The sequence below is a fragment of the Xiphias gladius genome, chromosome 22 (genome assembly GCF_016859285.1).
Source record: "Xiphias gladius isolate SHS-SW01 ecotype Sanya breed wild chromosome 22, ASM1685928v1, whole genome shotgun sequence".
Taxonomy (NCBI): Eukaryota; Metazoa; Chordata; class Actinopteri; order Istiophoriformes; family Xiphiidae; genus Xiphias; species Xiphias gladius.
In genome coordinates this window covers 1,309,298-1,326,302 of record NC_053421.1, presented here as the reverse complement: position 1 = coordinate 1,326,302, position 17,005 = coordinate 1,309,298, and the positions used below count along the sequence as shown (strand labels likewise).

The 17,005-nt window shown below is 39.4% G+C and overlaps 1 protein-coding gene across 2 annotated transcripts; it reads left to right on the top strand.

The window, feature by feature from the left end:
* Window positions 1-4,097: 4,097 nt before the first annotated feature.
* Window positions 4,098-15,978, top strand: LOC120784750. Of its 2 annotated transcripts, none has more exons than XM_040118802.1 (8): window positions 4,098-4,673; window positions 9,354-9,466; window positions 10,618-10,721; window positions 11,323-11,497; window positions 11,604-11,712; window positions 12,559-12,644; window positions 13,141-13,211; window positions 13,575-15,978. In XM_040118802.1, exons 1-8 carry the CDS (start codon window positions 4,212-4,214, stop codon window positions 15,068-15,070), a joined length of 2,616 nt encoding a protein of 871 aa, XP_039974736.1. In that variant the 5' UTR covers window positions 4,098-4,211; the 3' UTR covers window positions 15,071-15,978. The 2 variants fall into 2 exon arrangements, with proteins under 2 accessions (XP_039974736.1, XP_039974737.1); XM_040118803.1 differs by lacking the exon at window positions 4,098-4,673 and adding an exon at window positions 4,678-4,780.
* The last annotated feature ends 1,027 nt before the right edge of the window (window positions 15,979-17,005 follow it).

The window sequence follows — 17,005 nt, the reverse complement described above, 5'->3', positions numbered from 1 at the left end:
ATTTGGAATTCATTGTAGAGAAAATGCGGGGAGCTATTATGAAAGTAGAAGAGTAAATGGGGTTTCAAATTTTCAGTTGAACAGACAAAGACAATGTTCTTTACAAAGAAAAGAAGTGATTATGAGGTAAACCTAAATCTATATAATCAAGAATTGGAGAGAGCAAAACACTAAGTTTCTGGGGTTATGGTGTAATGAAAGAATTACTTGGGCTGTATCTATTTGGAAAGTAGTTGACAAATGTAAGAAAGTATGAGGTGTTTGGTTGGTAGCAAATGGGGGGCGGACAACTGATCTGAAGACCATATACAGTTATTTGATTATAATAATATTAGATTATGGATGTTTGGTATATGGATCCGCAGCAACCATATCTCTCAAAAGGTTAGATAATACTCAGTGTGAGGATTTAAAACAACCCCAACTGCAGCATTACAGGTGGAAATGGGAGAAATGCCTTTAGAACTACGAAGAATACAGGTATCACTGAATTACAGGATAAATTTACAGGGCCATAGTCAAGATCACCCAACACAAGACACTTTAAACTTTGTTGGGAGAAGGAGAGGAATCAAACAAAAAGCTTTGGATGGAGAGGGACACAGAAAAGCAACAGAAGTAGCTCAATTAAACTTTAGTTCAACAGTAGTGAACATTCGTTTATTTTTAATTCATATACCATACAGGCATATATTGATAGTTACCACAGTTATGTCCAGAGCTACACAGATGCATCAAAGAAGTTAGTTAAAATAATATTGGAGTAGCATTTATTGTTCCAGAGTTTCATATCAAATTAGGTAAAAGGGATCAGTGAGGGACTATCAGTTTTAAATTCTTGTAATATTGTTAGCAGTGCAGTGGATAGAGGATACAAGACCATTGAGAGCAATCATTTGTTCAGAATCAAGCTCATCACCAGCCAGTTTACAGTACAGTCACTCGGATAGCAGACCAGACATTTTGATACAAGTACATCAAACATTGTACCGAATTCAGATGATCGGTCCTACAATAATATTCTTATGGGTAAGAGCACATATTGGTATCAAAGGAAATGAAGTAGCAGATAAGGTTGAAAAAAAATAACATTGATTTGGCAATTGGCTTCAGCAGGACAGAAATTAAGAGCAATATGAAAGAGAGATTGAAGGAAAGTTGACAAAAGCAATGGGAGGAAGAGAGGAAAGGAAGATGGTTTTATAGAGTTCAAAGGATAGTGAGAAAAATGAGGTGTGCACGAAGGAGCAGGAGAGATGAGACAGTAATAACAAGACTTAGACTGGACACACTGGACGAAACAGTACATTAGTCAAAATAGGTGAACATAATACAGGCAGAGCTGACTACTGTTGGTAAGAAGAGACAGTAAAGCATGATATGCTACACAGTCAGAAATATGAGGCAGAAAGAAGGCATCAAATTCAAAGCTCAGAAAGAAGTACACTTTGATCTAATTGATATAAAAAAAAATCGAAAAAATTAGTGTTATCAAATCCTATTTCAGTATACTAGACTAATTTGAAAGTGAAAATATGGGTTTGGGTTTTGTTTGTTTTAAAAAAAAAAATATTTTCATTACTGGACATTCTGATCCACACTCCAATTTGTTGTTTACCAACCGCTGTCGCATTATTATGTAGCGTAGTGTAAGTGCAGTCAGCCTGCAGTCGTCTTTTCCTAAGTCCTTATCAATTCTCCGTCACATCTTTCACTGAAATCGTGACGTTTTCCATCGAGGACAAGGAAAAGTGTTTAGGAAAGGACATAGGACGTCATTTTTTTTGACTATTCGACCACAGCCCGTGTCTCAGAAATGGCAGTTTCCCCATTGCATCGTTCGTCACCCCTCGATATGGGCGTGCCCCATACCATGCCACCGTTTCCAAAACACCATCACTCCAGTGGACGTTTAGATCGTCATGCGCGTCTATTCCCGAAATTAAGGTACAGGCGCTGTGAGCAGCTAAACACCGGAGCCATTTCAACACGATCATGTCACGGTATCATGATGTCATATGGTACATTCGAATCAATTTAGTTTAATGAATGTATAATTATTATGCTCCTTTTCTAATGATTGTGTTTGTGTAACATGTTGTGTTTGGAATATGGTTATAATCACTGAAATATAGAGGAGATGTTATACTGCTCGGATGCCACTTCAGACAGGATGTCACAGGCTCAGCGTTGGTTAGAAGAAACAGTCGTAGATTTTAGAGAGTCTATGAGAGCAGACTTGCAGTTGTATCACATAGTTATGATTTCATGTCAGAGTTCAGAAGTAATATTGCACATCATACAAATAATAGAGGACCAAAAACTCCCCAGAATACTTTTGCAACTTGTCTATATTTCCAGAGTAAAGTTGCAAAAGTACTTATTATACTTATTATCCATTAAGGCTGACAAAGACACAAAGCAGTCAGTATTACATTTGGACAAACCTTTTCATGTTTTAATTTCAGTAATATCTAAATGTTATAGCCATCTTTTTTTAATGGCCAATAAGAATAAATCAAGATCAATGCAACACTTTTGTGTATTTAAAGACACACAACATAACAGGATAAGAGATGTGGCCTCAAATTCATCTGTAGAAAATGTATTAAGATTAGCCATTATATAAAATACAGAGACCATAAAAGGATGTTAACACTACAGGGGAAGTGTTTGCAGTAGTCCTGCCACAAATGCCAGATGAGCAGTTTTGATTTGGTATCTGCAACATAATGCAAATAGTTGTATACATACTGTATTTAATGCATTAATAATATGGACATGGAATGAATCAGTAATGTGAGTTGGTATCTTCATCATTTTTGTTTTTTTCTTTCTTTCTGTGGTTTTATATGAACATCAACATAAAAGTCTACATTTTATTTTCTAATAGAATAGAATCAAAAAGCACACATTTGTCAGTGATGCAGTTGATGCAGGCCCAGTGGTTAACAATTTTGTTTGTTGGAATAAAACTTACCCACAATAAAGCATATCTATGTACAAAATACATGCCATGACTTCAGAGCCTTTTCACACTGCAAAGGTTGCACAGCTGATAAAAAAAGAGCCCCAGAGGTAATGTACATCATTGGAGGTTCCACTCACCCTTTGTCTCCACAGTTTATGAAGACAGACAAAGATAGTAGACATCTTGCTGCAGGCACATGATTTAATTAGAAACACAATGAAGCCTGTGTGGTTATTGAGTATGCTTTTGACATCCTCAAGTTAAAGATTAGTAGGCTTAGATGTGCCCACTGGAAAGAATATCAGTGCAACAGTAAAAGTAAGTTGCAATTTCCATAATATTTGTTTAGAACCAGGTAACCAAGTTAATGAGGGTGACAGGGGTGGGCTTACAGGGCTTAAGCTCCGAATGTCTGTCTTCAGCATTACTATTCATCACACATAACATTTGTTTTTTAAGAAATTAAATAAGAAATAGGGATGTCCAGGAAAATACATAAAGCAGGGAACAGCCCATGAAACTGCCTGGTTTCTTTGCTGCTTTTAAAACAGGACAGATTTCTGTTCAACTTGCTTCCGAGTTACTGGGGCATCACACTGACATGGGCAAATATAACATCCTGAGATAATGCCATTGTGCTTTTTCAGTTGTTCTCCATCAACTGCAAAGCATGATGGGAAAGGCCCGGTTTCCCCCTGACCTACAAGCCAGTTGGCTCAAATGTTTGCTCAACAACCTCAACTTTTAATTTTAATTGTGAAAATGTTATTTTAGCTTGTACTACAAAGAAACTGATGTGTGTGGTTGATGAAAATCTCTATCTCTATCTTTTCAAAGAAGCTGAAAAATTCCTTCCAGATATTCTAGATAGGAAACTGTGGAGTAACAGAATCTTATTTACAGCTCTCTGAATTTAGTATCGTGAAACAAAATGTTTGGTGGCAAGGGGGTCAAGGATGCTCTGATTAGAATATTTTTTACCTGGGGGATGGGGATTCATTTGGGATAGACGGGATCCTCACATGATTTTTTTATGTGAAATAATCGAATATGTTAGAAAAACATAGATGCTGTCATGATCATCTCAATAGTGTAAGGTATCACGATGTTCGCTGTGCGAGCCTAATCAGCAGGGCAGCAGGTGTGATAATGACGCTGAGAAGCGAAATGACACCAGACCAGCTCAGACTCTCCACTGGTTGCCATTTGGACTCCAGTCCTCAGTCTTGTCGCTCAAATCATGCCGCTGTTCGCGTGGCTTCTTTGGACATTGTTTTGCGGTACCTTGGGAGGTTCATTTCAGCGTCCAACATGGTCGGGAGGGCTAAATTTGGTATCGACAAAACAGGACGGAGGCCCGCGCCCCTCATTCTACCACCTGCCCATGTTCCAACACGCACCGGGGCCACTTGTAGCACGAGAGTTTTTCCGGCCGGTTCCTAAAAAGAGTCCGCTTCCCACGGGACTGACTACGCTGCTGTTACCGCCAGCAGGACAACACCGGAGCGTCCAGGGGACGGGTGCACGAGCTGTGGAGGTATGGTGTGGATACGATCAAATCTCTGTGCGCGTGGACCGCTTTCAGCTGCGCGCCTGGACCGTTCCATCCCTGTTCCGACTGGGCTCGTGCGAAGCCAGCAGGACCAGCCCCCGCTTTCTGTATTTCCACTACAGACTGAGGGAGTGCGGCGGAGAGTCTCAGGTCGGGAAACCACTGACCATCAACTGCAAATTCCAAACACACACACTCCCTCATTTAGCATGCCTCTAGAGGTGTCCAGCCATGCTGACAGATCTAGAATTATTTTGGTGAGTACAAGTTATCATAACCAGCAGACACACGGGCTGCATTTTAAAGTGAAACCAAACAGAGGCAAAGAGAACTCTCCTTTTAACGTGGATTGCTATAAATTGAAGTGTAGGCTATGTGAAAGCGTGCACAGACAGGGTACGTTGACCGATCTGATGGTGAAGTGATGAATAGGCTATGCGCACGTAATTTCTGCAGGGTTTAGCGTCATTCCTTACCAGCTCACCTAGGACCTCCCAGCTCATGTCATGCACTTACTTGACAAAATTCACGTGAAAACTGCTACTAAATTCAGGAGACCTTGCAGGATCCCATAGCTCTTCCCCAAATTCTTTTTTAGTTATGAATTTTTGAAGTTCGGCCCTTGGAGCAAAATTTAATCATTTCTGTGATTCTTTGTAAGCCTCACCGATCGCTTATTTTTCACTGGATTGGATGGAAATTTGTACCAAGCAACCTGAAGGAGAATTTGCAACATGTATGCATGGAAATACAGTTCACAGTAATATGCGCATCTATTCCTGAAAAATGTGTATATGAGTTTGTATGTGTATATATTTGTGTGTGTGTGTGTGTGTGTATGCGTATATAGATATTGAAAGTGAAGCAAATCTGTACGATTTATATGTAAGTAGCAGCAAAGCATGCCTACCAAGCACTAGTGCATACTTGGGAAAGTGGTCCATGAGAGAGAGAACACCTTGATTATGCATGGGATAATAAGCAGATGTTTCTGTTTATGGATGCATATGGTCGCTGGCCTGACATAATTCATATTCAGATCACCACAGCCAGCAAAACTACAGAAGTTTTTCAGAACCCTGCAGTTAGGTACATAAGTATTTGGACAGTGACACAATTTTCGTAATTTTGCCTTTTTACACCACCACAATGGATTTGAAACGAAGCCATCAGGATGTGATTGAAGTTTAGACTTTCAGCTACAATTCAACGGATTTAACAAAATATTGCTAACTGTTTAGCTATTACAGCCATTTTTATATATAGTCCCTCATTTTCAGAGGCTCAAAAGTAATTGGACAAACATAACATAATTATAAATATAAGGATTATTTTTAATACTTGGATGAAAATCCTTTGCAGTCAATGACTGCTTGCAGTCTGGATCCCATGGACATCACCAAATGCTGGGTTTCCTCCCTTAAGATGCTTTGCCAGGCCGTTACTGCAGCCGCCTTCAGTTGCTGCTTGTTAGTGGGTCTTTCTTCCCTCCATTTTGTCTTCAGTGAGTGAAAAACATGCTCATTTGGGTTGAGGTCAGGTGACTGACTTGAACGTTGAAGAATATTCCATTTCTTTGCCTCAAGAAGCTCTTGGGTTGCTTTCGCAGTATGTTTTGGGTTATTATCCATCTGTACTGTGAAGCACGGTCCTATTAGTTTTGCAGCATTTGGATGAATCTGAACGGATAGTATAGCCCTGTACACTTCAGAGTTCATCCTGCTACTTCTAGCAGCAGTCACATCATCAATAAATACCAGTGACCCACTTCCACCAGCAACCATACCTGCACATCCCATAACACTGCCTCCACCATGTTTGACAGATGATGTGTTATGCTTTGGATCATGATCCGTTCCTTTCCTTCTCCATACTCTTCTCTTGCCATCATTCTGGTAAAAGTTAATCTTGGTTTCATCTGTCCAAAGAATCTTGTTCCAGATCTGGGGCGGCTTTTTAAGATGTTTTCTGACAAAGTCGACTCTGGTCTTTCTGTTCTTGAGTGTTACCGGTGGTTTGCACCTTGTGGCATTTACATTCATGAAGGTGTCTCTTGATTGTAGACTTGACAATGATACGCCTACCTCCTCGAGAGTGTTCTTGCTCTGGGTAGATGCTGTGAATGGACCTTGTATCTGCTTAATCTGTCATTAAATAATGAGGGAACAGGCCACACCTGGCGACTATGTATAAAAATGTCTGTAATTCCTAAATGGTTAATGTGATATTTCTGTTAAACCCCTTGAATTAAAGCTGAACGTCTACACTTCAATCACATCTTGATGGCTTCGTTTCAGATTCATTGTCGTGGTGTACCGAGGCAAAATTATGAAGACTGTCACTTTCCAAATACTTATGTATCTAACTGAATTTGCGTCATATATATATTGCCTAAAGAGGTAGAGGCAGACAACGGACCTTAATTTACTTCAGGTGAATTTAAGTCATGCCTTTAGGTTGAATGCACTTAAACACATCAAAACTCCAGGTTATCACCGCGCCTCAAACAGGTTGGCTGAAAGATTGGTCCAAAACTTTAAAAAGTCTCTTGCAAAGAATAAAGCAATAGGTGGTATGTCCATGCAACAATGTATTGCTAATTTCTTGTTTAGCTACTGAAACATGTCACAGATAACGACCAAGAAAAGAGAAGAGAGGAAAGAAGTGGTTGTATGGTGTAAATACTGATGTTTTGGGTCTGGTAAAATAATTAAATGTAAATGGAATATGTCTAAAAAGACATGTATATCAAATGCTGGATACAAAGATTAAGAATGTGGCTCCAGAACAGACCCATAACAAACACTGAAGGAGACTGGGATTACAGTATTGATCCAGGAGATGATGTGACAGTGTCACTGTTGTTTGTGAGCAGACACACGACAACTCGGAGTTCAGAGGAGGCTGACAGAGCTCTGGAAAACCCCTCAAGTTCAGGATGCATGGAGCGCCAAAGAAAAATGTGCGCTCTCCTCAACAGTTGGATTTATAGTGGATTGACAGACAATGGCTTGAGGTCTCACATTATGGACTGCAAAAAGTATTTGCACACAAGTAGTTAAATTAAACCTTGTGTGTGTGTTCAGCACTCATATTTATTTGGGTGGTTTTTTTTCTTGGTTGAGAAATGTTTGATAGGAGGGAACATAAATACAGAAAAATAGTTTTAAGTCTTAAACTACAAGGTAGGAGCTGTGGTGTGTAAAAGAAAAGCTTAACAATGAAAAGAATGTAGTGTTATACTACCAGTGCTGTTTTGGGATGATATGTTGACACCTGTTGACACCTGAAGGGGGCAGTAAGGCGTGCTCAGTGTATGCAAGGCCTTGCTCAACTGCAGACATGTTCTTCTGCCTCCCGTTAAAGTAGCCACCATAGTTCGCTCTCACGTCGTTTTTCACAGGAGATACAGTATATTTCCCATATAAAACACCAGTGGCTACCTCTGCTCTCTGAGCAAACAAGCAGGTTTCCTTCTTCAGATAATGGACATTTTAAACTCATTACTTTTGCGATTTGTGCAGTTTAAGTCACAAAACAGTTTGGGTCATTTTCAGCACCCTGTATGCGCTCACATCTCGCTGATGACATTGCGCTCAAGCCCATCTAGCGACCTCTAAATTAGAATGGAAAAAGATTTGTGCAACTCTAAAGCTGGCAGTGGTAATCCAAAATAATAACTGTCTGAAATCTGTTAACTGCTCTCTATTGAGTGTAAATTTATAGGGAGCGGTGAATGGGTGAACAAAAGAGGGATTTCAGCATTACTCTTGAACTTGCTGGGCCTGATTCCGGCAGTTTGAGCAGCTTGCTCTATCACTCAAGGCTCATGTTCACTGTGTAGTACATTCAGTGAACGAATCACTATTCATGCACCGTTCCCTACAGTGAAAGAAGTGAGAGAGTGTATCCCTGTGAAAGAATCATGTTTGTGAATCAGTGACTTGAATCACTCAGTCAGTGAGTGTATCCCTGCATGTTCACTTGTAACTGACTGAGAGCTCAACTATACTGAATAATTTCAGGGAGTGATTCAGTTTGTTCACCCAAAAGATTTGTTCTTTGAATTAATTGTTCACAAATGACACTATACTAGTTAGAATCCTAGTTAAAGCCTTAAGACAGTTTGGAACCCACTTTCAAATTTGTGAAACCTTTTATTCCCACCAATACAGCTGCACTACTGCTTCAAACATTTGTAATTTGATCCACGTTTAAACCAGTCACAGGGAAACCATTTTGCATACTTCTTTGTTGGCACCTTTCACAAAGATGGCGTTTTTAAATGTCAGATCTCTTCCAACAAGTCCATCTTTTTAAATTATTTAATTTTAACCCATAAATTACATTTTTTTTTTAATTTCTCACTGAAGCCTGCTAAAGAGCTGGTAAAATCAGCTCTTTTTCTGAATTGTTTGAGTGTAGTTTGTCAGAAAATACTACTGACATGTAAGTTTTTATATTATCATATTTGCATGTGTACATGATCTAGAGTTTTTTAGTTTTTCACTAACTTCAGTTACTTTAACTGATAAGAAAGCAGGCCTGGATATAGAATAAAACCATTGGTTAACATTTGTTACCAATTGTTGATCAGTGGAAGAGTGTGAAATCAAGTTAACCTTAACATGGTGAGGCTAATCTACGGTATTTATAATAACTTGTTGTATAATTTCTGGCTTAATCATAACAGTATGAGGCTGTTGCATTCTTTTGTTATTTTTCAGGCAATAAAAAGCCAGACTTAAGGACAGTGAAATCTAGCTTGATTGCAGCAGTTTTAAATTTAGATGGAAAATGAATTCATATTAAATCTAATTCCTGTCTCAGGTTGTTGGTGGTCAGCTGGTGTATACCTATTCACTGTATTACACTCCACCTCCACAAGGCTATGTCATCAGAGTTCTACCACTTAACCTTCCCATCCACTGTCATTACAACAGGTAATTATTAACAACTCACATTTAATCTCATGAAAAAGGGTGGTCTGTCACTACCCATCCACTGTCTTTCAGGGCTTTCTGGATTTGTATGCTTTCTCATATCCCCGCTCCAATCTGTGACCCAGAATCTGGCAGAGGTCTGCCAGCATTTAGATTGTAGCTTAAATGTGTGTTAGGAGATGAGAAGGCCTCTACAGGAGTTTGAAGAGAGGATACGTGCAGAAGGCTTTTACTACACTCCTAGATTTTTCTGGGAGACTTAGATTTATTGCATTAAGGAAAAAAACAGCCCATGTAACTGTAGCCACTTAAGAGTGAAGAGAAATAGCTGGTGACCTCATGGGTACAAGCCAGTTTCATTATCTGATCATTCCTCAATCTTTGCTTGAACTGGAAATTATTCTTTTCCGCCATCATTTCCATTCAGTCACATGTGAGGCTCGAAATCCCAGTACAACAGGTAGAAACTATGACATATTTAGGAAATTTCATAGACAATGAGTTCAGTGGATTTCAGTGGCCTCCCCAGTCACCAGATCTGAATCCAATAGAACAGCTTTGGGATGTGGTAGAACAGGAGATTGGCAGCATGAATATACAGCTGATAAATCTGCAGAAATGATGCAATCATGTCAACATGGAGGAGAACTTTAACGGAACGTTTCGAACATCTTGTGGAATCCATGACAAGAAGAACTGAGGGTGTTTTGAGAGCAAGGGAGGCTCCACCCAGTATTAATATGGTGTTCCAAATAAATTGCTTGAAGATTGTATATGCAAATAGAAATTCCAAACCAACAAAAGTTGCTTCAGAGCTGTGAAAGCCAACTGACAGCTGATCAGACTGTCATCGGAGATGGAAGCCATCTCTAAGTGTTTTATTCCCTCCCACCACCTTTTAACTAATGGCCATCTAATCTCAATTTGGGAAAATAGATATTGAATCATTATGTATGTAGTTTGTGTGCTTGCCCCTACTGGGTTCAGTTTTAATGAATTGACCTAGCATTGATCTGTCTCTCTGCATGTCTGAAGCACAAAATGTCGAGTAACTCGGTCAGTTTTTATCAGCCTCTGCGGTGATGTGGTAGAAAAGTCTAATCTGATCCAGGTTTTATTTCTGTGATGTTAAAATCCTTTTTCCGTCTCAGGTTTCATTACTCCTACCAAGTTGGCTTCAGACCTCAAGTTCAGCACACAACCTTTATGAAGAACATCAGGAGTAAACTCAGCTTCAACCTCACTGTCTGCAATGGTAACACGCCTACAGTATCTTTTAAAAAAAAAAAAAAAGCTTCAGTGATGCAATCATTTGTGCAAGATGACCTGTCACTTGTGAATATCTGAAATGATCAGCTTCAAATGGGCATCACATTGTCAGCCGATTCTAATGTTTGAAATTCAGCTTCAAAACATCCAAGTTTTTTTTTTTTTTTTTTTTTTTTTTTAACTTAACATTGACTCGCAGCTTTCTATGTGAACAGTATTTAGTCTTAAATGAATAAAGTTATTTAGCCAGTCTAATACTAATCAACACATAAGTCTTGTTAGAATATTTCTTCATCTTCCAGTTTTCAGATCAGCTCTCATAAGATCTTACACAATACATTTGAAAGCAAGCCTGAAGTCATTTGCCCCATTATCTTTTTTTAAATTTATTTAAAAAAATTATGGTCTGGAAAATGTAGGAGGTGAACTTAGATCTATAAATATGAAAGCATAAATCAAGGCCTTTGTACCTTAGAATCCTGGAACATATGTTGTCTCGTGTACAAAAAGACAAAATACAAATGCAACTTCAGACAAGGGATTTGCTTTGTGTGTGTGTGTTTGTTTGTTTGTTTGTTTGTTAACAGCTCAGTGGGAGCCCCTCCCTCCAGACCACTGGTTCTTTTTAGGGGATCCAGTGTATTTTGTGGCCCAGACAGGTGCTCTGTTGGCTGGGGAGAGGCTTTATGTGGACTCATGCTATGCCACAAGTTCCAGAGACCCAAACAGCACGCCCAAATTCGATATTATTACTAACTACGGGTGTGTCTCTAGTAAGAACACAATCATACAATTTTTTTTTTTTTTAGAGAATTGGTTTTTCACTTTACATGTCTTGAGAGTTTGTGCTCTGATTTTTGATTTGCAGCTGTATGACGGACAGCAGGAGGGAGGGCAGCAGCTCCAGGTTCCTGTCAGGAGGGGGTAGTGTGCTAAAGTTCTCTGTGGATGCCTTTCTCTTCAGAGAAGTCTCACAAGTAAGATACCATAACCCACACCCTTAAGTGTCTCACTTATTCTGGCCAATCAGACCTCTGCTCAGTATGATGTTTCTGTGGAGGTAATTACCTGAAGTCACAAAACGTCATGTGCCAACAGAAAATTTGTCTTGCAAGATGTAAGAAAAAAGGCTGAGCTAGGAGGACCAATCAAGCAACCCTGTACATGCCCACAGCAGCTGGTTTAGACTAAACCACATGTGCAGTTTAAACATCAGCTTCTGAGGACACACAGGTTTTTTAAACTTTAAACTAGAGCTAAGTTAATAGCAGAGCAAAAGCCTCAAGTTGTCCAATCCTAGTTTAGTAATCAGAACTATGCATGGCAGGTCTGTCAGTCTCTGGATTTCTGAACATATTGAAGTGGTGAGCATGGCACATTAGTAAGAGTGATACTCAGCATCCAAAGTGTATGAAGGGTCATCTCATTGTTTCCCCCTTTCTGCTTTGTAACACTGCTTTTTTTAAATGTTTCTCCCTTCTCTACCAATACAGTATATAGCTAATCAGGTGTGAGTAAAGCAGGGAGGGATAGATAAGTGAACATAATTATTTTATAAACCACTTGCTACAGTGAACAGTTTACGTCATTGCTTTTTTGTGTACTTACACTCAATGAGACATTTCATTTGTTTCACTGTTTATTAATTTCATTTCATGTAATCGTTTTAATAATTATTCCATTAAGATATTCATAGAATTTTGTCATATTTAGTGTTTGATAGAGTATCTCAACTGGTGTGCTAACAGTGTATTATGACTTTTTACCTGCTGTGTGTGTGTGTGTGTGTGTGTGTGTGTGTGTGTGTGTGTGTGTGTGTGTAGGTGCTGTACCTCCACTGTTCAATGTCAGTCGGTCTCGCCACTTCCCACATTTCTAAGTCCTGCAACTACAACAAGGCTGCTGGCAGGTAAGCAGCCAATGTTACTAAATAAACCTTCTTTAGAAGTATAACACGGCTGGTACTTTAATGTAGAATGAAAATACAGAATATGAATCATAATAAGATTATAAAATCAGATGAAAGGAATAAAAATATCAAAACAAATAATTTAATAGACACTTTATTTCTGTAATCTCTATTTATATTTTGAAAGGGCAAATCTGGTACATTTGGACAACCATGGATAACAATAATTTTGGGGAGATGGTTTGGTGGCCTAAGGGTAAAGACACAGACCATGTAAATGCAAAGTCCAAAAAAAAAAAAAAAAAAAAGTCACAAAATTCACTAATACAGGTCACAGTGTAGTAAGGATCTAAATTGGGAGGAGTGTTTTTGGATTGGTCTCAATCTACATGACATTTAGTGATATTTGTTTAGTTTTTGGCACTGTATCGTGCCTTGAATCAAGTAAACTATTGGTACTAATGGATAGGACTGCTTTGTTCTCTCATGTGTGTAGGTGGGTGGAGCTGGAAGCCTCACCCCCAGTATGCTCCTGCTGTGATTCCATATGCACTGACATACAGGACTGTAAGTTCTGAGAACATCTGAACAAATTACTCTAAATCACACCACACCTGCTGGTAACTGAGGATAATTAAACACATGATGGTAATAATAAATTCTAAAAGAATAACACTGATAATAAGTTGTGGATTATCCCATATTATACATACATACAATTACATGATTTTTCTGTGATGGATAATTGATGGGTTCACAGTATAGGCAGTTTTGTAATGCATAATCTGATGCAATTTTCTCCAATCTTAGCATCCATTTAAAGGAAGATAGAAAATACCATTATTGTTTTTAAAAAGTAAAAAAAAACAACCTGCATCATCTCTTGCTCTAAATTAGACTTTTCTCATAGCTGTCTTTTTTTCTCTTCAGCTATCAAAAACACAGTCAGCAGTCCAGGCTGGTTCATTGGGCAAAAGGGTGAAGAGAAACCAAGGGGGAGAGTGTTATCTTTTCAAGCAGAGGGAAAAGAGTGGCTGGATCAAGAAGAGAAGAGGGAAGAGAGAATGGATGAGCACCTTCAAAAAGTCCAGACTTTTCCATGGGAGACAGAGATTGGCCATGAGGAGGAAAGTGAAGGGGCTATTACAGAGAAGACAATTGTACTCCCTGCTGAGAAAAAAGAATGGAGGAACAGTGCTGCAGCCAGCCAGCAGGGAAAGAAAGAAAATGAGGGTGAGACAGAAGAGGTTGCTGTGGAAAAGGCAGACAGCCAGCAAAAAGAATTAGCAACAGATAGCATCATGATGTCTGACCAGACTAGACCTGGGGAAAATGAGACAGTTGGGGCTGGAGAGGAGGTGCCTAGTACCAAAAGTTTTTCTGTGAGGGGTTTATCCAGTGACAACAGTAATACTGACGCTTCAAGAGATGGTTCTGCTACCACCACTATTACTACAACAAATTCCAGTTTTGGTATTGATTATAATACAAGTTACCATGGTTCTGCAGAAAATATTTCCTCAGCTGTAATTCCTTTCATTAAACTCTGTCCTAATGGTGATAAAGTGAGTTGCAGTGCCACTATCGGTGCAATCAAGCGTGAAGGGGGTAGTAATAGTCCTGTACATGGTACCATGCATGATACTGCTATTAGTACAGAGAGCTTTACCCCCTATAATGTTAGAGCTACATCTGGTATCGATAGATCTGGTTCTCTTTGGGATTCAAGTGTCCATGAGAGTCAGTTTAACAGTAGACTTGAGACATTAGCTGGGACACATTCTTCCACCAGTAAGTTTGAATTTGACCCCCCTGGTTTTCTTGATGTTAGAAGGTCAAGAAAAAGCAGGCTGGGGTCTGATAAGTTGAGCACACTTTTGAAGTCAGAACCCTTCATGTCTGTTAATAAATCAGTGGACACCAAGTCTGACAGGATACCACAGCAAGCAGGTACTTCTGTTAACAGTAAAGGAACAGGTGGAGATTATGATGTGCTTTGCAGTCTACAGATCAGAGGGTTAGAATCAGACCAGTCTGCTCGCCTCAAGGACCAATTCTCTGTAGATGAGTTTCTTGGTGAGTCTGATTTTGATTCTGGAATTGAGGGTGGTGAAGCTCTGCATCTGAGTCAGTTTACTGAAGCAGTGAAGACAAAGAAAGAAGTTCAAGAATTTTCCATTATAAGGCCTCACAGTGTCAGTTCTGGTTCTGTTAGTAGAGCGCAAATGCATCAAGACAGCCCTACTCATTCTGCTGTGGTGACAGTTACTACGACCCTGCAAGGGTCAGAGAGTAGCCAGATGACTGACAGGGAGTGGGCTGAGGTAGTGCCAGGATGGGGCATGCAGAGTTTGGGGTTTGTGGTGGAGCAGCCAGCTGAGGGGGAAGGGGTGGTGAGACAGAAGGTGATGGATGAGTTCTTTTGAGATAAGATTAATAGGCTTGTTCTTGGAGGGGCTTGATAGAGCAGGTGTTGGTGTTCCCACAAAGCAGTAATGTGACAAAGGTTTGGTGGTGTAGGAACAGATTGAAATTCCAGAAATACACCTTTGAAATCTAATCTAATTCAACAGCCCACCAATATATTCAATCTTTAATTAATTAATCTTATCAAATTCTGTTTCTGTTGACTGGTCCACTGCTGTTTACATATAAGTCACAAAATATTAGAAAAACCTTTCACTAATGCAATCCAGCTTGACATCACCACAAACAGCCTCTAAATTGACAATGGAGTTTATAAAACACCTTAGAATTGGACTCAACAAAAACTGAATATGATAATCTGATGGGCTGATGTATTAGATTACATTGGGTTGTACAAGTGTTCAGTTATTCAGGTATTTTAATAAAGATAAGGGGCAGAAAGGGAGCTGAGCTTTACAGGAGAGAAAAAGTGAGTGAGAACGGAGCAGTTGGTCATAGTGGGGCCATGACCTGAAATCATACAAGCAGCGTCAGAGGGAGGAAATGAGGCCATTTCTGATCAGCATTCAGTCTCATCAGGGCTTTATCACAATTGATTAAAACAACATTACAGTGTCTGGATTTGCACTTTCTGCACTTTAAAAGGCTGAAACTTTCCTAGGTTTATGGAACCTTGGAAATATTACAACCTCTCCATTAATCTCAAGGATTATGAATAGCTGTAAAGCCTTGGAACTCTTGAATTGCTCACTTGGACCACCTAGTACTTGAAATAAAAACATGGACCCAGTGCTGACTTTCAAGCAAACCTCGTCTGGACTGGAGCAGAACGAATTGTTGCAGAGCCTGGTGTTCATCTTGCTGTAGACATGTTGCTGAAAAATAAACTCATCTGACCAGTCCCTTACCTACCTTTGCCTAGTTTTCATTAATACTATGGTTCAAACTATGAAATTATTTGCAAATATGGGAGAACCATGCTTTTACTCAAGTTATTATATTCACATAAGTCTAATGAATATATTTGCTTTCTAATTAAGTTCTATTTTAAACAGTTTGGTCTCATTGGTATGAGACGAAACACGTAACTTGCCTGACATAGTGATTCACAGTGCAGGTGTCAGAGCACTAATTCAGTGTTTTCTTCGATACTGAATCACTATTATTGTAATTATGTTTAATGTAAGCTGATCAATAGAGACAAATACAGAAATGACTTACTGTAGCCTTTCTGTCAGCTCCAACCAGTCTGGCAATTCTCTTCTGATCCCTCTCATCAAGGTGGTGGTGTCAACAGAACTGCTGTTCACTGGATGTTTTTGTTTTTGGCACCATTTTGAGTAAACTCTAGAGACGTGTGTGTGTGTGTGTGTGTGTGTGTGTGTGTGTGTGTGTGTGTGTGTGTCAGTTTCAGAAACACTCAAACCAGCCTGTCTGGCACCAACAATCCTGCCACGGTCAAAGGAACTGAGATCACTTTTTTTTTTCTTCTCATTCTGATGTTGACCTGTATCTGCAGATTTTTTATGCATTGTAATGCTGCCACATGATTGGTTGATTGGATAATGGCATGAATATGCAGGTGTACAGATGTTCCTAATAAATTGCCCAGTAAGTGTACATAACCACAGTACATGTACTCATGCACGCACATGCACACACGCACACGTAATCTTACTAAGGCTGCTTGTTCGCAAAATCGAGTGGTCAGTAAATGTCAGAGGATTATGATCAAACCTTGTGGCAGTACCTCCAGGATGGGGGTGGGTTGTTTTTTTTCCCCCAACCAACAGTCTAATACACAAAAGATAATTAAACGATTCAATAACACATTATTCAGCACACTTAGTTTTCTTTTGACAGACTAGTTGATTAATCGAATAATCAGCGGATGATAGGAGAGACTGTGCTGAGGGCCTTGCGGGTGCACTGTG

What these genes read in the sequence shown, in the direction of transcription:
- LOC120784750 (XM_040118802.1), top strand. Translation starts at nt 4,212, where the DNA reads ATGCCGCTGTTCGCGTGGCTTCTTTGGACATTGTTTTGCGGTACCTTG. An exon ending in ATCCACTGTCATTACAACAG is followed by an intron (nt 9,467 to 10,617) that starts GTAATTATTAAC and finishes TTTCCGTCTCAG; the next exon opens with GTTTCATTACTCCTACCAAG. An exon ending in TCTTCAGAGAAGTCTCACAA is followed by an intron (nt 11,713 to 12,558) that starts GTAAGATACCAT and finishes GTGTGTGTGTAG; the next exon opens with GTGCTGTACCTCCACTGTTC.